We start from the raw sequence: 16,398 nt of genomic DNA on the forward strand, positions 1-16,398 counted from the left end.
ATATTCAAACTATGCCTGGGTAGGAGAAGAAGCTGACATCTCTGTGAATAAGGTACTAAACAGAGAGAATGCTAAGGTTCGAATTTATTTTTTTATTACTCTATTTTAATTTCTAAGCATGAGGGATGCAATTCAGACCTCCTGCAAGCTAAGCAAGTATTTTACACAGGGTCATGTTCCCAGCTTGTGTGTTAGTGTGTGTGTGTGTGTGTGTTGAATCTGTAACCCAGAGTGTTCTACAAGTGATCCACCACTGAATGATGTGTCCCCAGCACAGCTTTTAAAATGTTTATGAATCTATTCCTAAAAATTCCCATGTTCTAGTTTTTCATGCATACCTCCATGGCCCCTTTATAACCCTCTGTTTGTTTTCTGCTAAGCATTTTTTATAGCATTTCTTCTCCACAATTAAACTTCAGGTCACTAACAGATTTTCACTTTATTCTTCACTCTGACTTTGCAATTTTCAAATGGAGCAATCCTTGAACAGAGTTGCTGTTTGAGAATAGCCCTTTCTCTCTGAGATTCAGGCAGAAATGCCCTAGATGTGCTATGAAAATATCCCCTAAGCAGTGAGTCTGTTAGTGTTAGCAGCTGTGACACATTAAAAAAAAAAAAATCCAACGACTAAGAGTAAAACCTATGTTTAGAAAGTTGTAAGGCAATTTGACAGACAACCCTGTGTCTGTTGAAAATAATGATAAAATAAAACAAGGGACTGTAACTGTCTAGTTACATTTTTACTACTGTTCCTACTATGGTCCCCAATATTTCTATCACATTTTACTGGCTGTGTTTCTGGATAAGGAGGTACAGGCAAAAGATTTGAAAGATAATTGGTCCTAAGCTTTGCTCTGTGTCAATGGGCTTGGCTGTTCCATTCCATTACAATTCTTTGGCAATTAACATCACTGTGTCATAAACAGAGACCCCATCAAGAGGGTGGAGAAAGTGCTGGTGCTCTAAGCCTGACCTTTGACCACAGGCCTATTCATCTCTGGTTGCATTCCTCCAGCACAAGGGAGACTACCTTAAGAAGTTTGTGAGGGAGGAACATACTTACTCCAGTGGCACTCGCCTGTGGACAGCCATTATTCTCTCTGATTCATTCAATCTTTTTTGTCCCTAAACGACCTTGTGAAAGCATCATAAAACATGAATGGACTTGGATAAGGGAAATGCCCTTGCCTTAAGGAATGTGAGCATTCAAGGACACAGAGCAAAGCTTAGGACCAATTTAAATCTTTCAAATCTTTCGCCTATACCTCCTTATTCAGAAACACAGCCAGTAAAACGTGACAGAAATATTGGGGATTAGAGTAGGAACAGTAGTAAAAATGTTACTAGAAAGAATGTATACTCTTTAACTAAAAATATTATTTTATATAACATTATAGACTGATTTTGAAATGAATGTGGTGACAGAGATGATAAAGATGTTTCAGGCTTCCTGTGGTCTCCTTCACAGGCCGGAGGATGGGATGCCTTGGGAGGGTCAATGGTAGTTCAACAGGCAGGGAAATTCTCAGGCTCATCCCAAGTAGACTGGCTATACTCAGAATTGCCATGACACAGGTTTCTTGGCTACCCTCTGTTTAAATGATGAGCAAAGTGATCTGTGGTGGTTTGGGTGAGAATAGCCCTGAAAGGCATACATATTTCAACATTTGGGCCTTAAATATCAAAATTGTTTGGGAAGGAGCTTGTTGGACGTCATGTGTTAATAGATGAAGGTTTTGAGGTTTTATAAGTCCATACCATTCCCAGTTTGCGTGCTCTCTGTTTCTGTCTCTCTCTGTCTCTCTGTCTCTGCCTCTCTGTCTCTCTCTGTATCTTTGTCTCTGTCTCTCCCCCCTCCCTCCCTCTCGCTAGTGTGTGTGTACACATGAACGTGCGAGAGTGTGTGTGTGTGTGTGAGTGTGTGAGTCTGTGTGTTGTCCATAGATTCAATTCAAGCTCTCAGATACTGCTCCAGTACCATGTCTGACTGCCTGCCTTGTGCCATGATTTCCTCCATGATGGTCACGGACTCACTCATCTGAACCCCTACAATAAAGGCTTTCCTTTACCAGTTGCCTTAGTCATGGAATTTTGTCACAGCAATAGAAACCAATTCAGAAACACTTGACAGAAAATAGAAAAGAAGGAAGAGGAAGCAACAACAAGGCAGGAAATATTAGAGAGCTCAATAGAGGCGTGAGGAAACACAGAAACTCCACCCTTTCAAAATTAATTCAAAGGTGAGACTCAGAAACTTAGCAAGAGAGAACCAGGAGGGACCTCTAGGCACTGGAACTCAGCAATGCAGCCTTGGTAAAAGCTGGGCAACTCCAGTCCTGATTAGTGATTGAAAATTTGGAAGACCACTGAAGTAACACCTCGGCATAATTCTTAATTTTTTCGAAGCTTTCTAGTCTTTATAATATATTTGATAGATTTGTTTTATTAAATGCAAATAATTTGTAACAATGTGTTTCATAAAGAACTTCATGTGCAATGTGTGACTCCATGTAGGTGGCCTGAGACAGGAGACTTGGTGAGGTTTGAGTGCGCAGTGTGCTTTTTGTGCTTTAATTTTTCATAAGATGTCCTCCCATCACTGCCAAGGATTGTAGCAGTAATGCCGGCACTGCAGAACCATTTTCATTGTTTCTTACCCTATTATGGATGTAAAACATAGGTAACTGAAAGCTTCACACGCATCCCTCTGAAGTGTTTACGGGTTTAGTTTCAATAGCTTTGCAATAGAGACAGTGTTCAGACTTGGATAGCACCTCATTACATGTAGGACTGTAATCAGTGTGAAGTCATTAAATTTGATTTAGAACTTGTTTACTTTTTACAACTAGTTTGCTATTTATTTCTTCACATGACAGTAACTACATTCCTCATAATTTTTCCACAGTTGAGAAGTCAGTTTGCAACTGCAGTGACCCTCCGAAGCACTGTACTGAAGGTACTGCATGGAGAAAAGAATTCAGAGGGGTCAATGTTCACTTCAAACAAAAGATTAACTCCAAGGCTACCAATGTAGACATCTTCTCTATTTACATGTGCAAACGGCCCCAGTGGCAAGCACCAAGAGTGTGCCATTTAGTAGAACCTAGCTAGCCACATCTGTGCCTATTCCTTAACCCCACGCCTTGGTTCATTTACTACAAGAGAAAAAACAATAAATGCTTTAATCTCATCACTGCAATGGAGTAAAAATATAAGCACGTGGTGAGAACATTTTAATACCAGGATAATTTTCTTCCTTGGAACAAATTTTTAAACAAGGCATGATGAGTAAATTCAGATCTAACCTGTATGTGTAAAAACTGGTTTATAGATGTATTTATTGGAATGATGTTTTTCTACCTGCCTTAGGACTTTTCTGGCTTGTTATTTTATATATTTAGTCACTAGAGTTAAATAATATCTTTGTAATATTTATATGACAAAAAAATTAAGTCGTCTGCATGTAGCAGACACCCGAGAAGCTGCACGGATCTAATTTAGGTGAGAAAGGTGAAAGCTTTGTGCTGAATTCTCAAAACACACACATCTAAGTGCGGGCACTTACAAAGGAATGCTCAGCTATTGACAGTAGCACAAATAAATCTGGAAGATGACTGGTTGGAGGTGTAGATAGCGTGGCACTAATCAATACAAACATAATGTAAAGTACAAACCTGAGCTCTTATCAAGGATTTCAGATTGTCTAAATACTATATGAAAAGCTGAAGAAGAGGTGAAATGCATCCTAGTGGTATTTTCTGTAACCCAACATAACTGAAATACGGATGTTTGGGGATAGAATGATTAAAAATCATTGAGGTATCAAGTCACACTCTTCAGCAACCCTTGCTGGACAAATATTATTTCAGGTGTTAAAGAAAACAAGAGGTGGTTTTATCAAAGACTGACAAGTACCCCTGATAATCAACAGTTTAACAACCCCATAAAAAACAACCTGGGGAAAGATAACAGCAGATTTGTCTCAAGTTTTAAGAGGGCAGACTCCAGAATTGGATATATTATTTAAAAGCTGACTCTGTTCTTTCTACCTCTGAGATTCTGAACTCTTCTTCTCTATGATTATGTCACTTCACTTGAGAAATAGAAATACATGTGCTTGTTAAATCATAAACTGTGGTTTCAATTCATGGCAGATTTGGATATGCAATATTCCATATGTTTAAAAAAATTACCAAGATGACTTTGTGATGGCAGGTGATGCAACTGTTTTGCTGGTTAATGATTAATCACTATTAATTCCCCAGTTCTCAATGATTGTACAGGATATGTACACTGGGCTCTTTTCCTTGTTGTAATCTAGTAATTTCTCTCATATCTGTGCTTCTAGAAAGTGACTTGTTCCTATGACTACTGTCAAGGATGAAACTTGAATTTGATAAGTGACGTATTTGCACTTTTGTTTTCTCAATATATAGCCATTGGTGGTTTTATTTCAGTCAAGAGTCCCTATTTTTTAAGTGTACAATTAAAACTATTTTTGCATTTCATCTAGACATTACCAGAAAACTGTGACATAACAGAGATTACCCCAAATATACTCCATTACCTTCTCTAAGAGTTAAGCTGCAGACAAAAATAAGAGATATGGTGTGAAAGTGAGCATGATGACAAAAAGTATTTTAAAAGTAGTACATCCAGATGTGGAGCCTCATTTCTGTAAAGCTAGCAGCCTGGAGTTGAGGCAGGAGGATTGTTGTGAGTTTGAGGCAAGTCTGAGTGCTGGATTAAGACCCTTTCTCAAAAGACAAAACAAATACTTAGTAGGTGTAATAAGCAGACTAAAAACATTTTTTGCCTGGAAGTTTAAATCACAGGCAATTTTTAATTTATATATCACCTGTATTCTAAAAGTGCATTGGGTAGTCAATTCCTTTGGAATTTGGATGCATTTTCACACAAGGGAGTAAATAAATATGTTATCTTTTTTTTTTTTTTTCAAGATTCAAACTCAATGTAACTTTCTTCCCCAGGTGCTGGGATCCAAGCCAGGCCCAACAAGTGCTAAGTAAGCACTCCTCCAGCGAACTATTCCTGAGCCTTATGTAATTCCTAATGAAATATAATTATGAATTAATGGTAATTGGAACTGTATCACTATGTAGAAGAAGTGCCAGTTTGAAAATAGTAACATGGTTCTAAGTTAAGCTCAGGTGTGCATCTCTAATCCATACCACTCTGGTGGTTAGACTGGGAAATTGTCCTAACTCTGTCAGAGAGCAGAGCACATTTCCAGAAGTTCTTCAGTGAGGGGCGGCTGGGGGCGGGGGGGCAGAATGGGAGTCATGTACCAATAAGACAGATGCTTCCAAGTTTGATGTTTCAGATAGTAAGAGATTCCTATCAGTCTCCATCTCCGAGAGCATTTCTCATTCTAGTCCAATCCATGGGTCTACATCTTTTTTTGCTCTCTGAGAATCTTTAGGTGGTTTCCCTTGCTGCTCTACTGTCTGTCTATGTGGCCTGAATACCCGAGTCTCATTCTTTTTTTTTTTTTTTTTTGGTGTTTTCGAGACAGGGTTTCTCTGTGTAGTCCTGACTGTCCTGGACTCACTCTGTAGACCAGGCTGGCCTCGAACTCAGAAATCCACCTGCCTCTGCCTCCCAAGTGCTGGGATTAAAGGCGTGCGCCACCACCGCCCGGCTCCGAGTCTCATTCTTTAGGATGTGATTCTGCACGTGATACTTACCTGGTCCAGAATCCTTGCTCACTGAAATAGATCATGCTGCTGATTAGAAGGAATTCTACAGCTTTTGTCAGAGTTTGGAAAACACATTCACCTTTTCTTGAGGTTACTCTGCTGTAGATATTAACATACTGTGGCTGAGGGCTATTTTTGCCATGTGTGGGTGAGCCCGCCTACACAGGAAGCCAGCATAGGGCAACGCAGAGCCCACACTGTCCACGGGCTGTCCTGATGGTGTCATTTTTAGATTCTTTGTCTTTTGTTATCCAAGGTAGATTTGGCTCATAAATTTGATTTTTTTTCTTCTTTTTTGTCTCTTCTTCAAAGTCGTTTTTGCGGCGTTTTGGTTACTTTTATCTAAAGGATCTCTTAACTAATATGACTGGAATCAACTAAATGTCAAAGGTAATTTATTTGTCCTAGGACATTTTCTAAGGCAGAGGCTAAGAGCTGATTTTCCTAGGAAAATAAAACGTTCCTCACCCAAACAGAAAACAAAATAAGAACTTGATACTTCAATCATAGACACTCTTGTGATGACAGATGAGATATAAATTGGAAATCTCTTGTGTGAGGCTTTTCATACAGCCACAGTAGAGAGATGGTAGCCATCATTTTAGGACTGTTGGTGGAGACAATAATTTTTTTTTTCTAATGCTAGGAGACATTCAAGGACATAGCATAGTTTTTAAATGAATACATTTCTATAGTCCAAAATATAACAAGCTTCTATTTTTCACTGCAGATCTAGAATATCTTTCTATTTCTAGTCAAATGCCACATTGTCAAAAGGATATTTCTTTCCATGGCACTAATGAGTCATCTGTAATTTTAAGAACATAAGAGGAGAGACGTTTTCTGAACAAAGAGTGGGTGAAGTTGGATGTATAGGCAAATGGTACAGTAGTAGCTCAAGTTATGAAACAGAAAGAAAAATCCCATAAGAAAAAAGTTGTACTCACAAACTGAAATGTCCTTGTTACACAAAGTGAAGGAACAAATAGAAAGTATTCAGGTTGAAATCCCATTTTAAAGGTCCCCTGAGGACAGCAACCGTGAGATGGAAACTGTGCATTACAACAGCATTGTTACCTCCTTTCCACTTCACAGTTGTTACTATTTCTTCAATTGCTAACATAATATCCCTGATCACAGTTTAAATCACCTTAATAATTTCAGTAGAACATTTAATTATTACATAATTTGCAGATCACAAACTGGGGCAAAGAAGATAAAAATATGTGGGCATATGTCACAATAACATACACCATTGTCAGTGACATTCCCATTAGCCCAGTGACATTGGTTGTCTTTATAAAAAAAGAACACAGAGAGCCTTGGCGTGCTACAGTGCCTTCACACAACTTTCTGCACATATGGTGCACTTGCACTTTGGCCTGAGGAATACCATAAAGAGTACATTCTGTAACCATTTTCATGGTCAATGTTATAGTTCAATGCTTGCCCTTCCTAAAACTCAGAAGTTGAATTATGCAGTATTACATACAATGTGGAATATTTAACAGGATTTTGGTCAATGAAGGCTTTGCCTTCAAGATTGAATTGGTGCCTTTCCAGTGTAAGATCAGAGCCTTCTTGCTCTCCATTGCCTTAAACCTTTCTACCATGTGATGGTTTAGCTCCTCAATCTTGGACTCTCTGGTCTCCATAAGTTTAAGCCAATACATTTCTCTTCATTGTAACTCCAAATGTTGGATGTAATGTTGTAGTAGTCGAAAGGGTCTTAGAGAGTTAGCTTTTTAAAATCATTCTACATATTACTAAGAAAGGAACATGATGATTTATATAAAAATAACTTGTTAACTATATCACGTTCAATCTAAGGGGAGTCATTGATGTTTGCATATTCCAACTCACTTTTCAAAACAAATCCATATTCACAGTTTTGTCAATCCTGAAGAATTGATTTTAATGATTTTTGACCAGTAGACCCAATTCATTTCCTCTTCCCCTCCCTTCTACTCTCCTTCTCTCTCTGTCTCCCATTCTCTCTCTCTCTCTAATGAAGATTACTCTAATGTTGACAGATAGTAGTCACTAAAATAAAATTAGTGACCAAATATTAGAAGAAATATTATTCTAAAAGACTGAGATTTTACTAAGCAACTTCAATGTAAATCAGAGAAAACTTAATGTTTATGAATATTATACCATAATGAAACAATCTATTTATGAGAGAAAATTTAAGACCAGTAATATACAGACAACCTAAAGAAATTAGGGAATTGCTGTCTCAGAAACTGAAAAATGAAGCACATAGCATATCTGTTTTTTAAAAATTAGCTTTAAAAATGGTTCTACTAGCACTGCTGTCCAGTGGATCACATTTGGAGATCTGCTTGGTGGGAGAATAATGTGAAAGTGAAGGACATGCCTTTCCTTGGAAAAACTCCTTCCTGATAATAATATTTCTCTTATCAAGTTGTTCTGCTTGCACAATGTGATTTGTCCCAAAATGTCAGAATCCTTTCCCTTCTTTACACAGTGTGTGTTTGAAGATAAGGACAGCTGATGTCAAAGACAGGTTTAGAGGCGGGCCTAGGAAAGCTGATCTGGCTGCCAAGTCTTTCCATCAGAGCTAGGCTTGTACCTTGAGCATTTTGTAAAAGCTTTAAGTATTTGTAACTGAGTTGTATGATTTTACTTTGCATTTTCCTTTATGCCATTTTTTTTTAAAATTTAAAACTCAACATAACCCAGTCAGGGACCATTTGTGGACAGAACCCCCCTTTAAAACAGTTTCTTTCATCTATCTGAAAGTTCTTTGTTTTTTAAAACATATTCTTTTGCTTTTATTTTTATTTATTTGTTGATTGGTTGATTTTATTTATTTATTTATTTATTTATTTTTTAAAGACAGAGTCTCACTATGGAGCTTTGGATGGCCTGGAACTTACTATGTAAATCAGGCTAGACTTAAATGCAGAATGATTTTCCTCCCTCTGCCTCCCAATTGCTGAGATTAAAGGTATGTACAAGCAGGCTTGGTAGTCTGAAAACTCTTTAACCTTAAAAAAAAAAAAAGGATTCGGTAGTTTGTGTGGTGGTTTGAATAAGCCCTCATAAGCCAAAATGATTGAACGCTTAGTCATCGGGAGTTGGCAGTACTTGAGAAGGATCAGAAGGCGTGGCTTGCAGTAGTCGTGGCTTTGTTGGAGGAAGCGAGCCATGGGAGGGGGCTTCGAGGTTTCCAAAGCTCAGTCTAGGTTAGGCCAGGGATTCTTTCTTCCTGCTGCCTATGGATCCAGATTTAGAACTTTCTTCAGCGACTTCTTCAGCACCGTGTCTGCCTGTGTGCTGCCGTGCTCCTCCTCACCATAATGATAATGGACTGAACTTCTGAATGTAAGCAAGCCCCAAGTAATTACTTCCTTTTACATTGCTATGAGAAGACGCCATGACCAGTTGCTAATGTGGTCATGACAGTCTGGTTACCACATAGCGAATTACTATGCTTTTTAATGTGCTTCCATCTGGTCTTTCTGAAACCATTTCTTCATAGATTTATAAAGAAGGACACAGTATAGGGGCCAGGATGCTGGATTTCAACCTTGTATTTTGATAGGGCCTCCTCTTAATCATTTTTTATCATTAAAAAATAATTTTTTATTTTATTTATATTTGTTTCTATATAAATAAATAATAACTATTAAATGGTGGGTTTGGGCTGTGAATTGGATGCTCAATTTTTGGGGGAGCAAACACCTATGAGGAAAAGGCTTTCTAACCTTTATCACAGGAGTCTCATTAACACTGAATGTCCCTAAGAATTATAAATAAGTGAACACAATCTATTGGATGAACCAATTTCTATGTAGAACACAGCTAGATTTTTATTTCATAATTTTTTCATATTCACTTCTCACAAATAGCAATTATGGGATGAATAATCTTTTGAGCTGGCTAGTTTTATGTCGTCTCGACATAAGCTATAGTCATTTTGGAAAAGGGAATTTCAATTGGGAAAAAACCCTTTCTAGATTGGCCTGGAGGCAAGTCTGAGTTACATTTTCTTGATTGTTGATTGATGTGAGATGGCCTAGCCTGTTGTTGTAGTGTCACCCCTAGGAGGATGGTCCTAGGTGCTATTAAAAAAAATAATAAGCCAAGGAAGCCAGTGAGCATGCTCTTCCATGGCTTTTGCTTCATTTCCTGATTCCAGGTTCGTGTCTTGATTTTCTGCCCCAGATTTCTTCATAATGGACTGTGATACAGAACTGTAAACTGAAATAAATCCTCCCTACCTTTAAGTTCTCTTGGGTGTTGATGTTTTATCCCAATAGCAGAAACTAAGACATCTCTCTCACCCCAAACTACCGCATGTGGCAGCTTTTGTTCTGACAGGAACTAGGCTAACAGTAAAATGTCCCTAAAAGTTTGGAGTATTTTAAGATTCATGGTCAGTGAAAAACTTTACTTGCTTGGTTATACACTCCCCTATTTTAAGAACTAGCAAGTGTAATTGGCTGGCTAAAGTCTTCTAAAAGTTCAAACTAGTATGAAACTGTATCTATTTTAGAAACAGAGTCTTTGTAGGCATAATACTGTTAAGATGAAGCCCATGTATATTAGAAGGGCACTGATATGCTTTGATTGCAATATGCCTCCAACAATCTTATATATGTGAACTATGAGCCAAAAGAAATCATTTCCCCCTAAAAACAAGCAATAAAACAAAACAACAACAACAACAACACAAAATACCCTTATATATTGCATAACTGTATTCCAAGTGGAAACAATTTCTTCAGGAAGTTATTTATTATTTATAATATGGCAAAGAAATGGAAAACTCTTGTGTTGTAAAACTTTCTTCCATGAGAAATTCACACAATGTATTTTGAGGTCTTTTGTAACTCAGGGTGACTTCAACATTTCAAGGTACCAAAAAAGTACTTAAAATTGCTTAGTCCTTGTAATCTTTAGTGAGAATCTTTTAATTTGTTAAATTAGCTGCCTACGACAACTTATCTTTATATTTAGATTTTTGTCATGGGGCATTTGGGGCAGCTCCATATGGTATAATATAATTTATTTTCTACTCATGAATATGCATAAAACACCCACAAATCTGGTCTCATTTCTTAAGCAGAGGGATGGCTAAGGGATGGTTAATTTAGTATGTGAGGCTTCTGTAACAGTCCAATGTATGTAGTTAGTGGCAAGATATACCTGACAAAAACACTTACTTTCTTATTGATATAGTAGGGGTCCAGGTCCTCCAGAGGCTCCGACACCATCTCTGGAGGAATGTCTCCATAGATAAATGGAAGGTTCTTCCCAGCTTCCAAGTCACTATTTGGCTTTGGGCCATTTTCGTCATCATCCTTTTTGTCTGGCTTGGGATTCTTAGCCTTTTCTTCTGCAATGCGCCTTTCAATAGCTGCAAGAGATTCTCTGGTGAAGAAGTTGAAGCTGTCAGGTCCTGGTGGTACAAGCACTGTTTGCTCCATCTTGTCATCCTGCACATTTTAATTACTCTTTACTCTTCATGTGAGACTCCTAAGGAGGGAAGAACCAAAAACATGGAGAACATTAAAAGTTATTAATGTCAATAAATAGTTATCTAGAAATGTCGGCCAGAAGACTCAAATTTTTGTCTCCTCCAAAATCTAATCGGAAAAAATATAAAACGTTTAAACAAATCCATTCTCTGATGCTGAGCTTTAGCCAAACATCCTGTGTATTTAGTTTTGTGCTTTACTAATAGAGGAACGAGGCCGTGAGTTTAAACCCTGGTTCGATATTGCTCTAAGTACATTATGGTAACTGTCACCACATCACTGATGAACTGTTCACCCTGAGATATACATGTATGATGAAGACTATGCCCACAGAGGCAAAGGATGATAGATCAATCAATTCAAAGGTATCACACGAAAAGAACTTGTCTCTGAGAAGATTGAAACTGCAGCCATTGAGGCCCAACACGTGAGGCCCAAAACAGTTAGACTTTGCTGTAGTCAGTCAGAGTCACATAATCAGATGGTAACCTGTTTATGCCTGTATATGCCCTGAGATGGGGGTGAATGGATCTATGGCCTCAGAACTACACCAGCCCTAGTAGAGTCTCTCAGACCATAATAATCCAAGGTGGGACAGATGCCACTGATATGGCTGAGATGGAGATAAACTAAACTGGAAAGGAAGCTCTGTGCACAGGAGACAGTAGAATGTCCTTGGTTCAATTAACAATGTGCTTTTCTTGGCCAAAGCGATTCTGTTACATTGCAGACTACAGACCTGTAGTGCTACATGTATTATGAGGACCTGGGCAATATTCAACTCTGTATTGCAGAGTCAGACCTCAAGGCCAAATCCAAGATGCACCCTTTTAAAGGTATATTTAAAAAGAGCTCAAATTTTACATACAAAGCTGGGCCAAAACTTCCCAGAGTCCAAGCTCTGCCTGGTACACATTTTGTTTGGATAGTCAGTTCATTAAAGTCAGCAAGCTCTGATACAATTAGTTGCAGCTTAGTCTAGGTCTTTAAGAGAAAACTATAGCTCCCTCTCCCTCCTCTCCTCCCAGTCCTCTTCCCTCCCCCACCTCCTTCTTCTTTTCTCTGAGGAGAAAGGGAGACCTCCCATGGATATCAACCTGCTCTCCTAATCTTGGCATATTAAGTTGTAAAGGAATTTGCATATCTTCTTCTATTAAGGCTAGACAAGGCTGTCCAGTTAGGGAAAAGGAATCCAAAGGCAGGCAATGGAGTCTGAGACAGCCCCTGATTCTGCTATTAGAGGTCCCACATGAGGACCAAGCTGCATATTTCTTACACACACACACACACACACACACACACACACACACACACACACACACACACACACACATCTATCTATCTATCAATCTATCTATCAATCTATCTATCAATCTATCTATCTATCTATCTATCTATCTATCTATCTATCTATCTATCTATGGTCATCCCATGCATGCTCTCTGGTTGGTGGTTCAGTCTCTGTGAGCCCCTATGAGACCTAGTTGATTCTGTAGGATTTTTTTTTTTTTTTTTTTTTTTTTGTGGTGTCTTTGACCTCTCTGGCTCTTCCTCTCCTTCTTCAACAAGATTCCCTGAGCTTCACCTAATGTTTGGCTGTGGGTCTCTGATGTATTCTCATCAGCTGCTGTGTGAAGTCACTCAGATGGCTGTTATGCTAGCCTCTTGTCTGCAAGAACAGCAGAATATCATTAATAGTGTCAGGGGTGGACTCCCTCTCATGGCAATGAAATCACTGTACTTTATCTTACTCTTCCAGACCATCCCTGTCTGGGCATCCTTCTCAGATGGTTTTGAGTCTAAAGATGCATTGAATTCTATCCTCGTGTGTTTATTTGTTTTTATTCTCCCTGTCTTTTTATTGTATAAACCCTATCTTTTGGGTTGTTTATGATTGTTGAGATCGGATTTCAGCATGTGACAAGTGTGTTGTAGAACTTACTTTGTAGCTCAGGCTGGCATTGGAATGGCAATTCTCATGTTGTGCTCTCCTAATTGTTTGGATTGCAGTCTTGCACCACCGTCTGTGATTTTAGTCTATGAATTTTAGTGCTGATTCTCCTTATTTGATGTATAATGAGTATTATTACTTATGATCTGATGTTTGGAGGTTAACTGAACCATTTACAGCTATATGTCACTTAAAGGCATGGGTATCTATTGGAAAAATATCACTAGATGATTTTAATGTGGAAACATAATAGAATACTTAAACAGAATTATATAGTATAGGCAAATCACTCAACATTAATGCATCAAAAAGTCAAATATACACTAGACATATGAAGCTGCTCTTGGCACGGTGTGGCCTGCACTTTTGTTACCACACACATTTTTATAAGTAGAAGTATACTCTAAATTAATAATAATTAAAAACGCATAGTATAGAAAATTCACAAACTAATGATAGAGCTACTGTTATCATCAAGTGTTATGATACAAACGTAATTGAAAGGCTGCCATGCTCCACAGGACTGGCAGCAGAGGGCATCTGTGGACACCACCATTACCACAAATTTCATGTGTTGTGCCATGAGTTTAGGACAGATACATGAATAAGGATTGGAACTTCTCTGCTCCACTCATGGGGCCAGGTTTGTGTTGCTATCTGTCTGTGACCAAGGTACCATTGTGTAGTGCTTGACAATCCTGCCGAGTATAGATTTTGCTTCTCTAATTTTTTTTTAAACTGAGAACAGATTTGAGAGCCTATATGGGCATCTGCCTTCTTCTCGTTTGTATTTAATCCGGTGTCTTTGTCCATATATTTGGTCTCATCTTTGCTGTTTTGTATCTTTAGCATTATCTTTTGTATGCAAATAGTTAAATTTTGGATGGCAGCATAATTTAAATACATGCTTATTGTTTGTGGACAATTGCACTCTTTCTGAAAGAGTGCAACAGCAGGGTTCATTTTCCATAAAGTCGTGTGGACAGAACAGGAGTGGCTACCTCAAGCCTTTCTATTCAGCAGAAATGAGCCACCTACAAGGCCTGACACTATTACTGATGCTATCGTGTGCTCACAGACAGGAGCCTAGCATGGCTGCCCTCTGAAAGGCCCAACAAGCAGCTTGACTGAGACAAAAACAAATACTCAAGCCAAAACAATGATCTGAAGTCGGGGGACCCCTGTGGTTGAGTTAGGGAAAGACTGGGAGAAGTTGAGGAGGAGGAAGGCAGACCAGCAGTCTCAACTAACCCGGACACCCAAGCCCTCTCAGACACTGAGCCCAACCAGTCAGCATATACTAGCTGCTCCAAGGTCCTCGACACATATACAACAGGGGACTGCCTGGTCTGGGCCTAATGAGAGAGGACACAAATAACTCTTGAGAAATTTGAGGCTCTAGGGAATGGAGAGGCCTGGCAGGATGTGGGGAGGTGTGGGGGTGTGGAGACATCCTCTTGGAGATGAGGAAGTAGGAATGGGATGATGAACTGTCTGTTGGAGGGAAAAACTGGAGGGAGATAACAACTGGACAGTAAAAAAAAAGACTAAAGATAACTTTAAAAAAATCAAACAAAAGAAAAAAGAAAAGCAGTATAAGAAAAAAAATTAGGGCCATTGACTGTGGGTAGCAATGGGGGAGACAAACAGCCAAGAAGGTAGACAAATGCTACTGATGAATATGACCACTGCAAATCTAATGTTCTGAGTATGAATGATGTGGTTTGGTTACAGTAATTACACTCATATGTGAGTAATTTAACTAAAACTATATTGACAACATATTCAGGTTAGGGGGAAAGTATTTCTTACTCTATGATTAGACCTAGTATTCAAATACTACTAAAAAGTAAAAGATAAGTTATGTTAATTATTATAATAATAATTATACCATTTCAAAACTGTGATTTGGGGCTAAAGCGATGGCTTTGGTAAAGGTTCCTGCTGCCATGCCTGATGACCTTGAACTTGATGTCTGCCCCACATGGTGGAAGGAGATGACTGATTCCTGTAAGTTGTCCTCTAAGCTCCACCCTGCCACCTCTCCCTCCTTCTCTCTCTCTCTCTCTCTCTCTCTCTCTCTCTCTCTCTCTCTCTGTCTCTCTCTTTTTCTCACACACATACACACTAGCTAAGTAAAAAAATAAATAAATAAATAAAATGACTATAATTTTAAACATGATGACCTGTTCCATAAGTTTGCTTATAAAATATCTGAAGCTGTCAAATATCATTTAACATTATTTTCAAGTAATATTTTGTGTAAAATCTATAAGTTTTCATTTGAACTTCCATTTTCTCCATACAGAAATAATCATTAGGGTTAAAACAAAACTTTGAATTTTTAACTTAAAACCTTCAAACTGAAAACTGAAAATGGTCCCTTTTGTGGAAACACACGCTTCAATAGAGATGCCTCATTTGAAGAGCACATGGCTCAAGGCTTGCAGTGTACTCTTTACATTAGTGTGACTTTGGGTGAGTCAGTTAGATAGAGGAGCCCTTGTATCTTTCAGTAGAGATAGCCAACAAATCATGGTGAGAAAAGCTTCAAATAGAGAGTTGTATTTTAAAGACACATATACACGAAGAACTTATTCAAAATATACACTCCCATAGTTACAAAGAAAAAAAATTGATGCATTATGTTAATAGACATACTTAAAAATAATGAAAAGAGCTGCTCCCCTCTGGAAACTGAATCCAGACAGCAGAGCAGCAGGTGTGAGAACCCACACACCGCCCTAGGCCTTAGAAGCACAACTGGCAGTAGGGAGACCCCAGAACACACCTGGCATACAGACCCTGCCCCTGCAGAGAGCCACTCCCCTTCCGCCCCTGGCCCAGATACCAGTGGCTGGAGCAGTCTCCCAGCCGATCTGCTCCCCTCTAGAAACTGAGTCTGGAGGCACCCTAGGGAGGTCACAGGTAATGGACCGCAGAGCTGCAGAGGTACCCAAGAGAGGTCAAGGACCACAGAGCTGCAGGCATCCTAGAGAGGACACGGCTCACAAAGCTGCAGAGCAGGGGACACCATATCCTGAAGCATCCTAGAGAAGTAACTACATTCAGAGCAGCAAACACCTAGCTGGTCTACTACCATGGAGACACCATATCCTGAAATATCCTAGAGGAGCCACTGTACCCAGAGCAGCTAGAGCTCAGGATCATAGAGTCATCCAGACCCCAAGGAGTTCTGGCACAACCAAGATAACTG

At 38.9% G+C, this 16,398-nt stretch overlaps 1 protein-coding gene across 1 annotated transcript in view; it reads right to left on the reverse strand.

The window, feature by feature from the left end:
• The window catches only part of Scn1a (sodium voltage-gated channel alpha subunit 1), a 140,914-nt gene that overhangs the window by 66,598 nt on the left and 57,918 nt on the right, over nt 1–16,398 (reverse strand). The window contains exon 2 of the mRNA XM_076928839.1: nt 10,916–11,228. Coding sequence (XP_076784954.1) covers nt 10,916–11,179 — 264 coding nt within the window. The 5' untranslated portion in view covers nt 11,180–11,228. The remainder of the gene's footprint in view (nt 1–10,915; nt 11,229–16,398) is intronic.

Source organism: Arvicanthis niloticus, chromosome 2 (assembly GCF_011762505.2).
Source record: "Arvicanthis niloticus isolate mArvNil1 chromosome 2, mArvNil1.pat.X, whole genome shotgun sequence".
Lineage (NCBI taxonomy): Eukaryota > Metazoa > Chordata > Mammalia > Rodentia > Muridae > Arvicanthis > Arvicanthis niloticus.